We start from the raw sequence: 19,030 nt of genomic DNA on the forward strand, positions 1-19,030 counted from the left end.
ATTTTGCTTTATGTGTGGAATTTTTATGTCACTGGTGCCAAGGGCTTTCCTAACCACCTGAATGATGTCCTTGAAAAGGGGTCAGGTGAGGGACAAACCTGATATGAAGGGCTGACATTATGTAAACAGTAAGAAGTGCTCTCCTAGATATGAAGTATAGGTATGCCCTTTATTGTATAATATGGACGTAGAACTATTATGATAAACCTTGTTCTTTGTATGTTAATAAAATTTAGTTTTTATTAAAGGGCAGTTGCTCTCAGCAGAAGACTTAATTTTACTACTTGTTTTGGTGACAACTCTAAAATGTTAAATTACTTATCACGTCTTGTCTTGGTAACAGTGACCACCAAGGCTAATATAGAATGACATCTGCAGAAACATGCCTGTTGCAACGTGTTGGGGTCATGTAGTAACTACTCAGGAAGAAGATTCAGCAAGTACTATATATTGTTTAAGAAAAAGATGGATGCTTTTCTAGAAGCACAGAATATAACTGGGTATTAAAGTTTTAAAGTAAAAAGATAACAGAGACTGTTGATCCAGGGAACATCCGATTGCTTCATGGAATCAGGAAAGGATTTTCCCCATGTTGCAGCAAATTGAACCAGGTTTTTTTGCCTTCCTCTAGATCAACTATGTCCATAGGGTTTTTATCTGGGATATGTTTATTTCCCTAGTGGTTGAACTTGATGGATTTATGTTTTTTTTTCAAAATAACCATGTAACTTTGTGTAGTGCTTTGGGACAGCACATTCACTTGCTTGGGCTACCTAATGCAGTGCAATAGCCCAAAAATCAGACCTGCACTCAGTACACAATAACCCAACACACCATAGCTGGCAGTGCAGTGTTCTGGATAAGGTGCGTTGGGGCTCTATTAGGAACAAATTATTGAGCATGTTTCTGCAGTGGATAGATGTGTATGGGCCCTTAATGTCCCTTCTGGGCACACAGACACCAATAAAGACCTAATAAGGCTCCCAACTGTTCCACAAATTAAAACTAGACATGAGGTTTTTGCTATGCATACACTTTAATTATGTTTGTATTACAGACCTGTAACAAGCATGTTGTCAGATTTCCTTTTTTCTATACCTGTTTAAAGTCAGTTTAGCAAGTATGGTCCTCTTTAGAGAAAATCTCCTTAAAGGAGAAAATTGCTGCAAGGGGCCCCTAAATTTGTAACAGCTATAGAAGAAAAGTTGAAACTGTTATTGGCTGTGGGACAGAAGTCTTGACATGGCCAAACTGCTAGAATTTGTCAGCAAATGATTTTGAATGCACAACTTTGCCCAAAAGCTGTCATTTGTCTTCAAGAATATTCTGCAATATTAAAGTGGATCTGTACTGAGAGATTATGTAAGCTCCCTTTGCTGAATTTATTCTAAATGCTAATTGCAAATGCTGATCCTTTGGTTTCAGTAGTTACATTCGCCTACTTGAAACCAGTATGCAGATAACAAATTGTGTGAACTTTAGCTGAACACATGAGCTGCATTCACATTCTAGGATTCAGAAGATATTAAAGGCAATGGATCAGAACAGCAAGCAGGTTAGCTGTATTTTTGGAACCAGTTCAGCAATGGAAGTTTAGATAATCTCTCTGATTGTCTCCCTTTAATTCCATACTTCAGCATATTCAAATTTTTCAACTGCATCAGAAGTTGTAATTACTGATTTAAACTACAGAGCCTCCTGCTGGCAGTATCTGCTATTACTTCCACATGATGCAGGATCTGCTATACTTTTAAAAGCTTATATCGTCCAAATGGCCAGACCTTAAATTATACTGGATGCTACACTATAAATGTTTAGAATTGTATTTTCTGGGTGCCAGATGTATACATTTTGTGCAAGTTCCTTTAAAGTAAATCTGTATTAGATTTTACACTTTTATGCCACTTTTGCCATTTTGTTTGACAGCCCAGGTCTTGGCTATAATTTTAGGCTTCAGTAAGAAGCAAAACTAAACTCTAGAAGGTCACAGAACAGGGTTTTCTAATTTGCATAGGTTATAATGAATCTTATGGGATTTACACCAAGGTAGGACTATAATTTTGTAGAAATGCAGCTGACGTTCATTTTTAGGTTGATGTACAAACACTCACCAAGGAAACAAATGTATAGGAAAGAGGAGTCATTAACATTAGCACACATGTGCATTCTTTACTTTACTTACAAATGCTGTTTAGATTCCCCAGCTATTCTTGGGATATAAATTTACATGTTGTCTCTTCCTTTCCGGAAGAGGAGTGAATGCTGTAGGTCAGAAGAGAGGGAGTTTAAAAAATAGTTTTCTCCAAGTGTCTATTAGTCATTGCACATTGGTATTTTATTTTGGTTTGGGCTTGTTTGTTTCACCCATGTGTGGCTCAATTAAAGGCGTAGTTTTGTATATTAGGCATCTCTGATCGGTGGGGTTGATTTACTAAAGGAATATAGTCAGTTGACATAGGAAAGTGAGTTATCCTGTTGCTTAGCTTGGCTTCACTTATCCAATCAGGTGCAACAAAAATGTTTTTCTTTAAAATTTCTTGTATGTAATTGGATATTCTTTGCAATGTAATCTATCACCACATTCCCTTCCCTTGCAAGGGATTGGTGTCAGCCGTCCCAGAGTCTTTTCCTAAATTGCTCAATCCCTCCCACTGTCAAATCTGAATAATGTTAAGGCTAATCATTCTGTAGCCCAGGATAAGAACCAGAAGGCTGCTAAAACTTATTGGACCTGATTGATTAAAGCTCTCCAAGACTGGAGAAGATAGACGATCAACGGTAAAACTGGGTCACCCAGCAAACTGTAACAGATCTGGTCCAGGATTGAAAACAGTTGCAAACTATTAGCAGATGATTTTTAAGAAATCCATTCCATGTTTGCTGGATCACCCAGGTTCATCTTTAATGGTCTATCTTCTCCAGTCTGGGAGAGCTTTATTAAATCAGGCCCAATAAGATAAGTGTGCAGAAATCACTGGGTAGCTCTAAATGTCTTCTTCTATAATTTTTCATTTATCCAACAGGTATAACAAAAGCTGTAACTGTACATTTAATAAAAATAAGCAATATTCTATGCCACACATTTGGCCAAAAATGACAAATTTGGGTGCATGACAAACGGTGACATCTTGTATATACTCAAAACCACAGGATAGCCAGCACACCAAGATCTAGTATTATATGTCTATTATTATTATTATTATTATTAATAAACAGGATTTTTATAGCGCCAACATATTACACAGCGCTGTACATTAAATAGGGATTGCAAATTACAGACTAATACAGACAGTGATACAGGAGGAGAGGACCCTGCCCCGAAGAGCTTACAATCTAGTAGGTGGGGGAATTTCAAACACAATTGGATGGGAGATAGTAGTGGGGGGAAGGAGGGATGGTTTCAATTGACTGAAGAAGCCGGTTAGGCATGTTTGAAAAAATGGGTTTTGAGCGCTCTTTTAAATGAGCAGAAAGTAGGAGCAAGTCGGATAGGATGAGAAAGACCATTCCAGGGAGGTGGGGCAGCTCTAGAGAAGTCTTGTATCCGTGCGTGTGATGAGGTTATGAGTGAGGAAGTCATTAGTAGATCATTGGAGGAGCGGAGAAAGCGGCAGGGGGAGTATTTTTTTACCTCCACAGATACAGACTTACCTGCAATCTGCAGGGTTGGTACCTGTGCTCTGCAGTGGTCCTACTTGTATATTACATGGCTGTAGACTTTTATGGGACTGTTCCTGAGCTAGAATACTCCATTTGAAGTCTATGGGCACTAATGCATGGCAATGGCCATAGCAGTGTACATGTGCAATGCTGTATGTATACAATCCGATCTTTACGGAAGGCTGGGTGACTCTTAGCTGATCTGATCAATATCCAAAAGACCTAAATGGAATTGTCCATATAAGCTACAATGTGCACAGACACCCATTCTACAGTTGACAACCCTATGACAAATGTTTAGTATTTTATATAGGTGACCCCTAAACGCAGAACCTATTACTGCAATCACTTATAGGTACCTTCCATAGTAATCATAAAAAATTATTGATCATTTGTAGAATAACACTGGCAACCAATAGGAAATACCTTTTCACTGACCTAACACTGAAATGAAATCTGGTGTTTTGTTTTTTTTTAAATATTTTTGAAATACTGTATTTTAGAAAGTATCATAGCTCCTTGCGCTGAATATGACTTTGTGCTATTATCTCTCATTCCCTTACCGGCTCAGTGTGACGTTCCTCTGATATTAGCTCGCAGCTACTGTGCAGCACTGCATGATGTGAAAATTCTGGGAAATGACACTGCGGCGCTGTCACTTCTCATTACATGTAATATCTGACCATCTGTGTTCTATGTCACAAAATTTACAGGATAGAAAACAAATAAATCCTGCTGCACCACATTGCTTGGCGTTTCTCCCAGCTGCTATGAAACATATGGCCAAAAATGTCCTGTGCCTTATGCTTCTACTCGCTCTCTGTACAGATTGCAGGTTCATATAAGTATGGTGCATATCCATGTACTGTTTAAAGTGATGCTCCATCTTTTCCTTGATTCTTATTTGTAAATACGTTTGTTTTCTATAAACAGTATACCTTGTCTTGGAGTATGATTCTTGATTCTTTTAATTCTTGATGTATGTATATCTGTATATATCTGTCTATGATTCTGGTGGTATATAGAAACCACAATCTTGCAAATGACTTATTGTACCTGACCGTCATATTGATCCAATTGCTTAGATGTTGTCTAATGTTCTGATCTATAACCGTTATGCAGATAAATAGCCTACTTAGATATATGTAGTGTTTGCATGTCTGTTATGTTGTGCAATAAGGCCCTTTATTTCTAGCGCACTACATATAACATGTGATACTGAATGACACCCCAATGCAAACACTAGTTAGGCTGTGTTGGCAGCCAATGCATTTTTACATTTTTATTTATTATTCTTTATCATTATTATATTAATATATTATACACAGCAGTTGGAAGCTGTACTTTGGCTGTGCTGCTTATTTACTGCTCATACCAAGGGCAGATTTCTGGGGAGCCAGGTAATATAGATGCATTTATTTTGGGGGAAACCGGAGAAAACCCATGCAAACATGGCGTGGTATACCACCCCTGTGGGAGCATCTGTTCTGGGGTAAGAGGTACTCTCAGGCCAAAGGGGAGAGATGGATGAAGCACACTGGAGACAGTGGATAGGTTTCACACTGACAGTTTTGTTAAAAGGTTGCATAAGATAAAACAAGACAAACCAAAATAAATCCAAACCAGTCAAGCAGTAACTATACAGCAAGCAGAGTCTTCTCTACCAGTTGGTGGCTAACCCGGCCAACTCAACACAAACCTTCCAGCAACCTTTACTTACAGGTGGTACAAAAATGTCTCTCACTGGCAGCTTCCAGGTAAGAGAGAGCTTCCTTCCTCTCCTTCCCTTTTTACCTGCTGCTCCCAGCTGTGCATTAATTAATGGCCAGACAAAACCAAACTCTGGCTTGGATCAGATTATGTGACATGCAAACCCAGGTCTGGAATTCCACCAGACATGTTGCTGGTTAATCTCTCCCATAGGAGAGGAAACATGGAGAAATATACCTTCCCTCAAAGATAACTCCTTTTGCCATGTCACAATGGGCAAACAGCCCGTGCATTTTTAATGGGCTGCCCCAATGTAATACCATCAATGCATGACATAACATTTGTTAAACTAGTACACATAGTGCATAGGTCTGCATGGATCCTAGTATGGCGCAACTTAATATTCCTTAGATCTAGATAACTTGTTAAGACTCAAATGCAGGATTGTCAACTGACTACAGGAAATTAGGAGTTCTCTGTATTTTTGGTAGGACTTGCTTTATTCAACAGATATAGAAAAAAATGTATATCTAACAGATATAAAGGAATCAATGGGAAAAGTTCATCATTAGTACGTACTTCTTAAAACCAGGTTAGGTTGGTTTAAGTGGCTCTCATATTCTGTACACAAAGGGGAACATTTTTCTACAAATCACACTTGCCCAACCCTTAAGGGAAGTCTGTACTGAGAGAAATATGTCCCATAGACTTATTGTGAAGGAAAATGAAAACACAGTGTGACAGAACCTTTTAGCCAGTAAAAACAAATGTTTACATCCTAACAGAATTCCTTTTAAGATAAAAAAAATATTGACAAAATTCCAAAAAGTGTTAACTGCATGGGAGATAAGCAGAAACAATAAAAATTAATACAGATGAGAGTCATATGAAGGGACAGCATGGGAGCAATGGATCATTTTGCAGTACATGGCCACGTGATTATCTGTACAGAGCAAACTCATATAAGACATTGCAAATTGCATCTGATTTATAGTAATTTTTATATATATGTTTTTTATTACAGACACTATCCAAAACAGTCTTTTACTACAGTGGCAGACACCCCAGAAAACCTACGATTGAAACAACAGAGTGAACTGCAGAGCCAGGTAATTCTAACTTGTGTTACCAAGCAGTGAATGATTAGCAGAGCCCTGCCATATGGTACGGTTACATTGCATATCTGATCATTATTGGGTTAGGTGTATTTGCCATATGTTACCTTATAGAAAGGTATTCTGAGTCCTGTGCTGCAAGGTACATGGAACTGCAGCTTCTTCTAGGTTGAATCCTAAAGTCAAAGCTTTCTTAAAAGCTCATGTTACCATCTTCTACCCTTTTGTTTCAGGTTTAGCTTCAGCATCAGGGTTTTTTTTTAAAGGGAACTATATAGTGCTTGTGGGCATCTGACCTTCTCAATTACCTATATGAATAAAGAAATGTGGACAGTCCTCTAAATAATTCAGTTCAGGTGTACCCAGTGAAGTTTGCTGATAATGTTACAGCATACAATTGTGAAAATTGTGGAAGTCTTGTGGCTATAGTTTGGGTAAAGCTCAGGACTATAAAGACATGGTTTAAATAATAAGAGTTCTGACCCCAAACCTATGGGTTTGCTTTAGTATGAATTGTTAAGCTGATTGCATCCAACTAATGTTAGTACCTGACTTTACAAATGCAGAATGGGAACAATATTTCCACAACCTCAAAAAAGGAAAACACAATGAATAGCCTTCCAAGAAGAGTGGAGGCCATAATGGGGGGCCAATACCATATTAATGCCAATGGTTTGGTTTGGGACATACAACAAACTCATATACTGGGTCAGGTTTCAATTAGTTGTTGGCCATATTGTATACCTACCTACTTGACAATAGTTTTTTAGCGTATGCATCTTGAAATGATTTATTTGGCCAACACAAAATTATTGATGCAGCATTTTTGAATATGTCTAGGAGCTAAGTCAAGGCCTGAGTGTACCCACATTTTGGGGCTTCTAGGCTGCAATGAACATGATGTATTTCCAATGAAATGCACATGGGAAATGGGTCCCGCCTCACTTCCTTTGTGGTTACCTGAATAAAAAGTTAAGTTCCCCAATAGTCAATTGGCAGCAGTAAAAACCTTACAGAGTTTAAAACTTCCCACAATACTAAACATTAGGAGTTCTGTTTTTCCAAAGGTTTTATTTGTTTTATTGAACAAATGAAAAAATTGGAAGCCTTTTAGTGTCAAGGTTGGATTTCTGGAAACATATATGGGTTGGGTGGAACTTTCAAATGAAGAAGCTAGAAGGGAGTCAAATGCAAGTCAAAAGCACATTATCATTGAGCTGTAAATAGTCTCAGAAGCATATCTAATGCCAAATGCAAAGTTATGACGCATGCAAATGGAGTACACCTAAAATCAAGTATTATTTTCCTATCACACAAGACTAATTTATTTCTGTAGCTAATTTTTGTAACCTGAGCGACTCTTGGCAAGGCAACGTTTGGAATGAAACAAAAGTTGGTGCTTCAGGCAGAAGTTTTGTTTGGTAACAGCATTCCAATAAAACTCTAATTGTTTTTAAGATCTGGAGACCCCCTTTATTATTCAGGAATTCAGGTGTATTAGGAAAACATAATTTTTCTTTCTAATGTATAGATCAGTGTTTCTTAACCAGGGTTCCATGGAATCCTAAGGTTCACCCAGAGGTTGCTTGGGGTTCTTTGAACCAAAAATAATTCTTCCTACTGACCACCACACTAATTTACCGTAAGCTGTGGATATACTCATTATAGCAGGAGTTCCTTTAAGATCTGAAAGGTATTTCAAGTGGTTCATCCATGTTAAAAAGGTTTAGAAATACTGATACAGTTGTACCTGATTGAAAAACAGCAATAAATTAAGACATTTTAAATAATATCATTGCATTTTTTACTATTTTTTTTTTTTTTATCATCATTCCCACAAGTCCAATTGTTATAACCATTAAAATACTAAATTCTTTCAGAATGGTGTTGATGAATAGATTACCGTTTATATAGATCTGTGCCGTGTATACGCTCTGTGCCAGTTAAAAAATTTCACGTTGCAACAACTTTGCCTTCATTATTCTATATTTTCCCATCCATTACAGTTTAAAAATGAAAAAATCTGGGACAATTTAGGCTCCACCCCTGGTATACATGAGTTTTGTCTCTAATTGCCCTGTGGTTAGGCAGGCCTTATTCACCTTTGATTAACCCCGCCCAATTACGAAAACCTGAGAATCAAGATTTTCGAGTGTGGTTCTTTCCTATGAAAGCCTCCAGGGAATAAACATATATAAATATGTATGTATAGAAATGATTATACAATGTAGTTTTATTTGAGTGTGTAACCACAAAGCTTTGTTGTCATGAAATGCTAAAAAAAGGGTCTCATTTTTTTTAAATAGCCAAGAGTCTATGCTTGGTAAAATGCTTACAAATTCATATGTTCGGTGGCTCAGTTAAGCGATGCAACCTTGTCCACAGGCAAATAGCATGAAAGAGAAGTTATGCAGTTTTCAGTCCCCCTTCACTCTTTTTCAAATTAGTTATGTTGCAGCCTGATGTTATATTCATTATATAATAATCTACTCTCAGTACCCCATAATGACAAAGTGAAAACAGAATTTTAGCCAATTTTGTAAATCTATGAAGAAAAAAACTGAAATATCACATTCACATAAGTATCCAAATTGCTGCTGAGATGTTTCTGCATCTTGAGTCCACCTACGTTAAAAATAAGTTGATTAGACATGATTTTGGAAGGCACACACCTTCTATAGAAGGCGGCGAATCAGGCCTTTCTCGCTTACAGAACATGTAAGTGAAAATGGCCTTGTGATTCACCATCACCACCATTCACAGGTAAATTCCAACAGTATAGTCATATAAAAGAACAATATGAAAATATAGCAATTCTACATCCAATAAGGACCACAGTAAGAAACACATATTATAAAAACAGTAATATTACAGGGGGGGGGGGTTGGGGAGCTAGGGATGGGCAACCAGGGTGAGAATACCTGGGAATTGTAGTCTAAGAGAGAACCATTCCATATAAAACAATTTAAACAAATCCAAGGAGGAGTGCAGGATCCTTGATTCAGTGTACACAGCCTGTATATTAGCAATGGTATCTCAGTAGTTAAGCCCTCCAGAAGAAGCAGAAAGCTGATTTAACCTTCCCACAATGTACAGGACTTACTGTAACCAATCTGAACCTATTTTTTATTTGTTTGGCTTCAGTATAGCAATTTTTGATTGGTCACTAGGGGTAATTTCACTTTATGATTTACCTCTTGCACTGTGTAATGGTTTAGCTTGCCTATAACTATCCAAGTTCTGAAGTCATCCAGACTCACCCACTAACTTTATAAATAGAAAAGGAAACACCTCCCTTCCCTCCTGGTGACAGCATATTTTATTATGAATGTAAGAATTTAAGATATCCTGTACATCACTGCTTAATGCTTCACAAAGACTGCACTCCACCCCAAAGTAATTTATCTTGGGCGTTGATATACAGTTAGAAGGAAATGTGTTCTTCAACTATAAGTGCTTAAAGGGAAACTCCACTTTCCTTAAAAGATTGCCAGATAATTGCTATACAAGTTGTTTAGTATTTAAATGTTAACAAAATTTCCCTTTCAAGTCTGTAGCCAAATTTATTTTTTAATACTGTCCATTTTTTACTTGTTATTATGGCAGATTTGTATACAGAATTTATCATAGCTCTCATTCTTCTGCTCAGGTGATTGGCTTACTGGTTTCCACAGAAGTCAAATTATAGGCATTTTTTTTGTAATAATATAAGTTTAATGCTATTTAGTTTAGTTATAATAATTAAATGAATAATATTAAAATAAATAAAATACAGAAAGTATTACTTTTCAATGTTGGTACTTTACCTATTACTGTCTCATCACACTGGTGCCCAGAATGCCTATTGAATTGGTGGTCAGTAGGAGGGTGATATTGGGGATGTACCAATACATTTTTACATAAGCACCAATGTAGGGAAGATGTCTGCTTACATTTGTGTTCATTTGTGCGAAAGCAACTTGCATTGTGCATTCAGTAAGGAAAATTATCCCATATATTGGGTTTTAGTAGGGGGAATGCTCCTTACTTTGCCGGTTATTAGAAAAAAGTCCCCTTTGCACTAGTGGTCAATAACAATAATGCCCCTTACATTGGTGTTTTCTAGGAAAACCCCTTTATATGTGTGTATTTGGTAGGTGTTCAGTAAGGTAAATGCTCCTTAGGTTGATGGTTTTTAGGAAAAATGCTCCTTACATTGGTGGTCATTTGGGGGAATGCCCTTTGTGTGTTCATCTGGTACAATGCACCTTTCATTGGTGTTTTTTTTTATAAAGAACGCAGATCCCTGCATTATTGGGTATTGGAAAACAAAAAGGCCCCAATGCAAAAAGGTCAATCAGTAGAATACCCACTTACTATAGTGTTCATTGGGGGACTCAATGCAATGACAGTCATTAGGCAGAATGCCATTTATTTTAGTGTTCAGTAGGGAAAATACTCCATATATTGATGGTTATTTGGATAAATGCATTTTTGGCTATTAGAAAAGAAGGCCCCATTACACTGATTGCCAATAACAAGAATGCTCCTTACATTGGTGCTTAACCCCATTAAAGATCTGTATACAGTAAAGAGAATGCCCTGCTCTTTACAATGATTTTTTTAGGAAAAATTCCCCATACATTTGTGTTCAGTATGGAGAATGTTCCTTAAGTTGATGGATATTAGAATCCTCCTTACATTGGTGGCTTTTAAAAAGCCCCATTGCACTGGTGGTCCACAGGACGTTTGCCTGTATTTTGGTGTTTGTTAAGGAGAATCCCCCTTACATGTGTGTTTAGTAGGTAGAAAGTTGGCCTGGAGATATTTAAGCGAAGTGCACAAGGGTAGGGGGCAGGCAATTATTCTGGGAACAAGCAACTCCCACCCTCCCAACCTGTTTTAGAGGTAAGGCTTGGGTATTTGTCATAGCAGCCGGGCGGTTTTTTACTAGGTCCATGAATGGGTTAAGGTTCGGGAAGAAAGGGAACAAGGGGGTAGGGCCTATCGGGGTATGGGCTCTTTTTCGTTAGTGGTGGTCCTGCATGACACTTAGTTGTTATGGGGGCTAGGTGTTAAAAGGGCTTATCCGCTTATTGTCCCCGAGGCGGTATGATAGCGGCTGGGGGCCTGGTTAGAGAGCGGAGGTATTTAGTAAAAAGGGTTAGGATGGGAGGAATTGTTTCATGGACCTAAAAAGAAAAACAATGGCTGGTGGAACAGAAGGCTGTCACTGAAATTTTTGTTTGATGTTGTACATATGTTGATGTATATAAAAAGTATGTTATTATATACAATGGGTAATAAAATGAGCTGCTATGTCCAATTTAATCCAACAAATGGTGTTGTCTATTGTTTTAATGGAAACGTTGGGTTAGATTTGGGAAGGTGCAATTCATGGCTTCCTCTGCTGTGCCCTAGTCATGCCCTGCTCCTTAGATTCATGTTTTTTTTAGGAAGAATGCTTACATTGGTGGTCATTGGTAGTTTTTAACCCCGTATGGATATCTAAAGAAACAGCTTTGCCCTGGCTTTAAAGCTTACAAGAAGCTCTTAGTAGATGAGCACATGTCCAGGTCCCTTTAGTTGCATAGTATACAATCTGCTTGGGAAATGTTGCCTCCTGTAAATTTTTAATGAAAACCTGTACTTAGAGAAACATGAAAGATGCCATTGCTAACATTTTTTTGAACATACCAGCTTTACTTCTATGTTCAGTACTTTGAATCTCTCTCCTTAAAGCATCCAGGCAGAAAAGTCAAGGGAGGTCAGAACTTGTGATCTAAATATGTATGTTGTGACTGAAGCCAGTGGAGCAGCGTAACAACCAGGGAACTAGCATTCTCAGAAGAAGAATTAGCAATACCAGCCGCCACATTTCTTCAATGCAGATTTTCTTGAAGAGAAATCTAGTTTTAAGAGGAAACGATCACACACAATAATAATGGCGACTCATATCCATGACAATGTAGCAGTAGCTGCTTACATTATATATTTTGTCGTATTATAAATTCAGCATGCATCCACAGCTCGGAATTCAGCTTCTCATCAAAGCACAGCTTATCCGAGGATGAATTTTACCTCCTGCAAAGATTCTGCTTCATATTCAAGGCGACACAACCAGCCTAGTAACACTTCATTCCAGATGCAGTCTGCTACTTGTGAAAACAGAGGTATTTACTATGCTGTTAGCTTGGGATTTATGAATTTGTTTAATAAAAACATGAAAACTGAAGCTGACATTCGTTAAATAGGACAGTAGAAGAAGAAAAAGATCTGAACACATTTAAGGCCTCTTGATGTAGAAACCCAGAAAATGGTTTGCAAATATTTTTAAAGGATAAGTGCAACCTAAATGTGTGTGTTGTTACCGCATGCTTATTTCGGATCTATGATCAGCATGAACTATTCAGGCAACTAAGGCATGACATGTTCTCTTTAAAGCTCAATTGCCCATGCTGTTGAGCAGTGGCCAAGCAGTATGTATGTAAACAGGGGTGTAGTGAAGTGGGTAGGAACGCCATGCTCTCACTTTTTCAGGAATGAGCAAGCGTGCCCACTCTTATTTTGCAAAGAATTTTTAGGTGGTCCGCGTCTCTGGCCCAGGTCAGGAGAAGCTAGAGCCGCGGCCAGGGACTATGTTTCTTATATGGAATTGCAGGCTCAGGACGGTGGGGGTTGGGGGGGGGGGATTGTGTCCCTGAACACAACCTGCCCACTCTCCTATTGCAGGTCGCAGGCTCAGACCTGCCATAGGAGAGTGGGTGGTTCTGGTATCATGATGTCACGCTGGGGAAAGTTTCTTCCCCTTTGAGTGACACACAGCCAGGGGTATAGTGGGGCAGGCAGGTCCCGTGCCCCTTCTTTATTTTTTATGACTACATCCCTGCCTGTAAAGGAGTCCCTCCTGAAACTTTCACCAAAATCAATCAGCAAAGATCATTTTGAGAGTCAATATTTGAGCATGTGTACCCAGCTGTAGGCTGACTTTATACCTTAAAAATAAACTAAACCCCAATATTCACCTGTCCCGCCATCTTCATCTCTTCCTGCAGATGATATTTGGCCATCTAGATTGGCCAGGCCGGGATGAAGTAACTCCCGTACAGATATTGAAGCTAAATCATTCCCAGCAAGTACAAGGGAAGCAGGGATTTATGGGTATCCTGACAATTCAAAGCTGGGTTGCTCATGAACAGCTTAGCAAAATCTGACTGCTGGGGGATGATCAAGCAGATAAGAGCAGTTACTGCAGAAGCGACATCGCCTTCCTGATCACCCATTTTTCAGTTTCACTTTAATGCGTAGCACTGCAATGCAAAGCGCATAACAATGTGTGTTAACGTGTGTTGCTTTCACACATGGTAAAATACACCATTTACCACAATGTATTGCACCATATGTACCCCACAAAGCACTATGCCTATTTAGAAAAGCACCCCAATGCTCAAACACAGAAGCTGGCAATGCACCCCCACTGCAGCCAACTCATGCCATGTGCTCATGCCATGGTTCTTGTTGTTGGAAATCATCTTTAGCTTACCTATGATTGGTTGGTATAGTAAACTGCACAAGAAGCCCCGTAGCTCCATTTATCTATAGAGGCCTTGGAACATTTTCTAATTTTGATGTTCTGGTTTGAGCCAAAATAGAGCAACAGTAGCAGTTTTGCATTGTTGGTCCATTATGTCCCATTCACACCATGGTGCTCATGTGTTTTTGTTGTGCTGCCTTATATTTTTTATTTATTTTTAGGGAGCTGTGAATGCAAATCAACCTCCATAATAACCAGTTCCTTTGCAAAATGCAGTGCACTGCAGGACATTATCATCATGTATTTGGGGGTGTTGTGCTGTGCAGTATATATGCAATTAGCGATGGATGGTAATGTAATGTAACACACACATGTATATAGTATGTTACTGTGTATTACCATATTGTAAATTATAACACACATTGTGGTGTAAATCAGAGCTTATATAAATAATATCAGGTGTTGGACGATTGCACCTTAATTTCTGTGTATTACATTACCATTTAAAATGACTAATCTCACAACCTAATGCACCGTCATACCAATAATAAGGACAATATTTCTCTTACATATTTAATGAGTTCTCTGCTACAAATAAAAACAAAATTGGCTGAGATAAAATGCTGCTGACCTAATAGCAAATTTGTCCCAGACATCCTGCAGAAAGCTCATGAAAATAGAATAATGTATTTCAGTAGAGAAAGATAGCGGCTCTTTATGGCAGAAAAAAAGTCTAGCATGACATAAAACCTTTTATTTCAGTTACTAAAACATAATTGGTAAAAGAAGCCATGGCAATGCCTAACCATGACTTACTAAATACTTTCACTAAAGAGTCCAAGATGTGGATCAGTACTGTACTTATGGTCTCCCCCGACGCGTTTCGCCCTAAACGGGCTTCCTCAGGGGATTGCCAAGACCTTGGTATATTGACCTCACGGGAACAAGGTGGAAGAGTACATTCAACCCAGAAAATGTCACAAAAAGGGGGAAACGACTCCTATTCAGGAAGCTGGCTGTGATGTGGAAAATCTTTACCAGTTCTCCTCCTTCATTTTAGTTATACCTAGTTCCAGATGATATAATTTTTGTTTTTAACAAACCTTTAATTTTTGTGTGTGGTGGTGATTATAGAATTAGATCTGAATAACAAAAATGTATCAGGCCCTCTGTGCACACTCACTGTAAGCCCCTTTCTATGGTATATAGAGCTCAGTGTTACCATTAGCTGGTGCTTTCTAGGGCTCAAGAGCATCTGATGACCACCAGGCAATGGAAATGGAAAGATGGCTATTTACCTTGATGAGGGGCCAATTTAACCAATGCAAATTCTTATATTGTAAGCTCTCTGGGGCAGGGTCCTCTCCTCCTCCTGTGTCATTGTTTGTATATGTCTGTCATTTGCAACCCCTATTTATTGTACAACGCTGCATAATATGTTGGTGCTATATAAATACTGTTTAAAAATAACAATGATAGTGGCTGTAAACCTGACATCAAGGTAAAGTGTTAGTGTCAAGTGGTCAGTGTTCCTCTTGACTGCTGATCCACAGGGTTGCTTTAATTGATAACATTGATTCATCAGATTGTAACATATTTTTCTGATTTGCTGATGAATGAAACAAAGTAAGTGCAATGTATGAATGGTGTTACTTTGTATCTCTAAATCCCAAGACTGAACAGTGTTTATATTCAGGGAGAACAGGGGTATTATGCATTGCATTGAAGATAATACCTCGCCCGCGTAGGAGTTAGATCGTTCAAACTTGGCCGAAGATCTAGAAGAAGGAAGTGGTGCCCTGTGATGGAACAGGGACAGGATAGTACCGGTATAACAGGGCTTAGTTCTGATCCAAAGAGTGTATATGATAGCCAATACCTATACTAGTTCTGCTTTATGTTCTGACTCTGAGAATGGTCAGACAAAATCTGTAGCCATGGATCAGCACTGTTTGACTGCACAGGCTATAACAACATATTTTCCTTATCCTGAATAATACTTGAGATAAAAGCTTTACATGGAATTCCTGAAATTCATAATAGAAGGTGTAACAATCATCTAAGGGTACAGCATGTGCTGTGCTCACTGCAGGGCTGCTGTTTGTATCTTGTGCTTATGATAGAATACACATCACATGGATTGATTCATTGCCTTGTATAGTTACAAAATGAATGACAAACCTAATTAAATAGTATACTGAATCCCTGTCTTGTTCTATGTCATGTTTATCTAATGAAACTGCAAAAGACAATTTATCTTTTTTATTCCACATTGAGAAAGTGTGAACACAGTGCAATGCATCAACTAACAGAGGCTACAAAATAAGTGAAATATATGCAAGACAAGCAATGACACAGAGAGAAAATACACTTTCAATAGTGAACCTGGGTGATCCAGCAAACCTGGAATGGATTTCTTAAACTTCATTTGCTATATGTTAACAAATGTTAGCAAATGTTTTCAGTCCTGGACTAGATCCATGCCAGGTTTGCTGGATCACTCAGGTTCACTGATGAAAGTGTATCCTCTCCAGCCTTGAGGGGACTTTAGTGAATCAGGCCCAAGAAGAGAAGTGGCCCCTGTCTAAATTTTTCAATCCGAACTCCATAAAATACATAATACATACTTGGGGGGGGGGGGTCTATTTATAAATAAATATAAATCTGACATTCTCTAAAACATTCCCTGGTGGAGAAACTTGCAGGTCTATTTATTTTCACGCAATATTTGATTCTTCACCAAGGAGTGTTTCAACAAATGTCACATTCCTTGTTTTATAAATAGACCCCTAAATGTATTTTACTAATGCAAACAGAAAAAGTTCATTTGTCTTTGTTTCTGCCTCATGGATACCTTGAAGCTCAGACTGTGAGTAGGAGAAGCACCATAAAGAGCCATTTAGTTTTGCCACAGTGCTCATGTACTAACGGAACACACCGATGGGCAGAGAGATGAGCTCATATGTGATCATAGGTCTGCAATTTCTCTTTCCACTATCCAGACAAAGGCTGGGGGAATATCAAGTGTTCCTTAACTGCAGCAAAGAAAAGTCAAGTTTTCTGTCAGGCAGAGCTGTGCTGTGGCAGAGCATTATATATCTCAGAACTAGATAGACAGAAGTACAAATCAGTGGGCAGATAAAACCACCCGCAGTTAGTTACCAGAATAAAATGTATGTTCAGACTTATTAGCATATGTTTTTTTTTAACACAACAATACTATTAGAAAAACAATGTAGGTTTATACTGAGGTCACACCACTAGATGGTGCTGTGTCTTCATGTACAATGTATAACAAACGCTTGCTAAGACATTATTATAGTTTGTTACACATTTGACACAGGGCCATCTACTGGTGGCCAACAGTAATGCTACTACTCAAAAATACAAAAAACTTTACCCTGTGAAATGATGTTAGGACCATTGATATAAAGACCAAATGATATAAAGACCACAGACCACATTATTTTATTTATTTTTATTGTGCAAATAGCACTCAATGGATATTCATTCATATTAGTTTCACTGGCATTTAGTAGTGGGGGGCCTTTTTTTTGTCCTAGGTTCTAGAGTCCAGAGGACTAGAGTCAAGAGGTTTTTGCTAAAGTAATCCTTAGTACTTCATTTTTTTTTTTTTTGAGTATATACAGTATTCAGTGTATTTGGTACCATGTCCAACTATAAAGAGTTTCTATTTTTTCATGAATACATTGCAAAGTTCTTGCCAGTTTGTGGCAGTAGCAGCACTTCCTGTTGCCAGCAGACAAGGCTAAGTCACCACCCCGCAATTAGCAACAACATTGTCCCCCTGTCATTTATTTGTGTGTTGGGCCACTGATACATGTCCAAACTGAAAATAATCACTCACGTTTCCGCCCTGTCTCTTTCCTGCAAGTAAGGCTATGTACACATGTAGGATACTTGTCCCTGGAAACAATTGTTTGTGATTGTTTCCAGTAACAGCTAAATGAACGAGCACTGTGCACACAGTGCCAGTTCTTTCCAATGGAGTGGGAAAGGAGGAAGATGAGTAAGCAGCAACCTACTGTGCCCTCCTCCAATGAAATGGACAGCTGTTGATCCCAATAAGTCATTCATTGATCCGTCAGGATGGTTTAATGGATGACGTTGGGGGATTGCTCTACACATGTTACACGAATGGTCGTACTCATGTTGGGCAAGAATAATTTGACGTTTGTGCACAGACTAAATCAGAAACTCTCACTGTGAGTGTGCACAGGATGATTGCAAATCAATGAAATAAGGATAACAGAATATTGTGCGTTCAATGTAAACACACTTGGCTTTTCTTGGATAGTTTATGTTTAGTTTCCTGAAGTTATTTTAGTCTCTTTTTTGTCTGCTTTGTATTTAGTACTTGTGCACTTTTACATATTTTTTTTTAGATAAAACTAAATACTTTTTATTATTTACACACTGTATCTTTTTCTAATGGAAGATCTGGCATACACTGCATTTAAGTAATTCTTTACCAACAAATTAGCTGAAATTGTAGGGTGAACCAATTACGGCTTCTCTGTAAATACTCATTTAACGTGAAAGACTTTTATTAAAGTACAGCTTTTTCATTTCTCTCAGGGAATTTAGAGATAACAGAAAAGCTATTCATATTCCTTTTTTTTTGTAATGACAAACAGTAATTGAATATTGATATGAATAAGCAATAGGAACTGTTTAAAACTGTATTCTAACATATTGTGGAAGGGCTAGAACTTCTCTTGGTTGTTGTGCCTATACCCACCTTTGGGTCTGTTACTTTTTTTCTCCTTAGATTTTGTTACTGTACCCTATGGAAGATTTTTTTTCACTCTGTGGTTGTTGTGCATGTATCCCCTAGGAATATATGCTTTGCTGTACTTGTGCCCCCTTTGGGTATATAACCTTTCTTTTCTTTTCCTTACTTCTCTGGCTGTTGTGCCCAAACCCCCCTGTGATATGTTCCTACAGTACTTGGTTGTTGTGACTCTACCAATTGGGGCCAATGTGCTTTCACTCCTTGATTCTTTTGCCT

General features: G+C 38.2%; 1 protein-coding gene across 2 annotated transcripts in view; it reads left to right on the forward strand.

Annotated features, from left to right (window-relative positions):
* LOC140331600 (LIM zinc-binding domain-containing Nebulette) overlaps window positions 1-19,030 on the forward strand; it is a 133,604-nt gene that overhangs the window by 41,404 nt on the left and 73,170 nt on the right. For both annotated transcript variants that reach the window (XM_072412752.1, XM_072412753.1), the window contains exon 2: window positions 6,395-6,479. In XM_072412752.1, the coding sequence (XP_072268853.1) occupies window positions 6,395-6,479 (85 nt within the window). The remainder of the gene's footprint in view (window positions 1-6,394; window positions 6,480-19,030) is intronic.

The sequence above is a fragment of the Pyxicephalus adspersus genome, chromosome 5, assembly GCF_032062135.1.
Source record: "Pyxicephalus adspersus chromosome 5, UCB_Pads_2.0, whole genome shotgun sequence".
NCBI classification, from domain to species: Eukaryota; Metazoa; Chordata; class Amphibia; order Anura; family Pyxicephalidae; genus Pyxicephalus; species Pyxicephalus adspersus.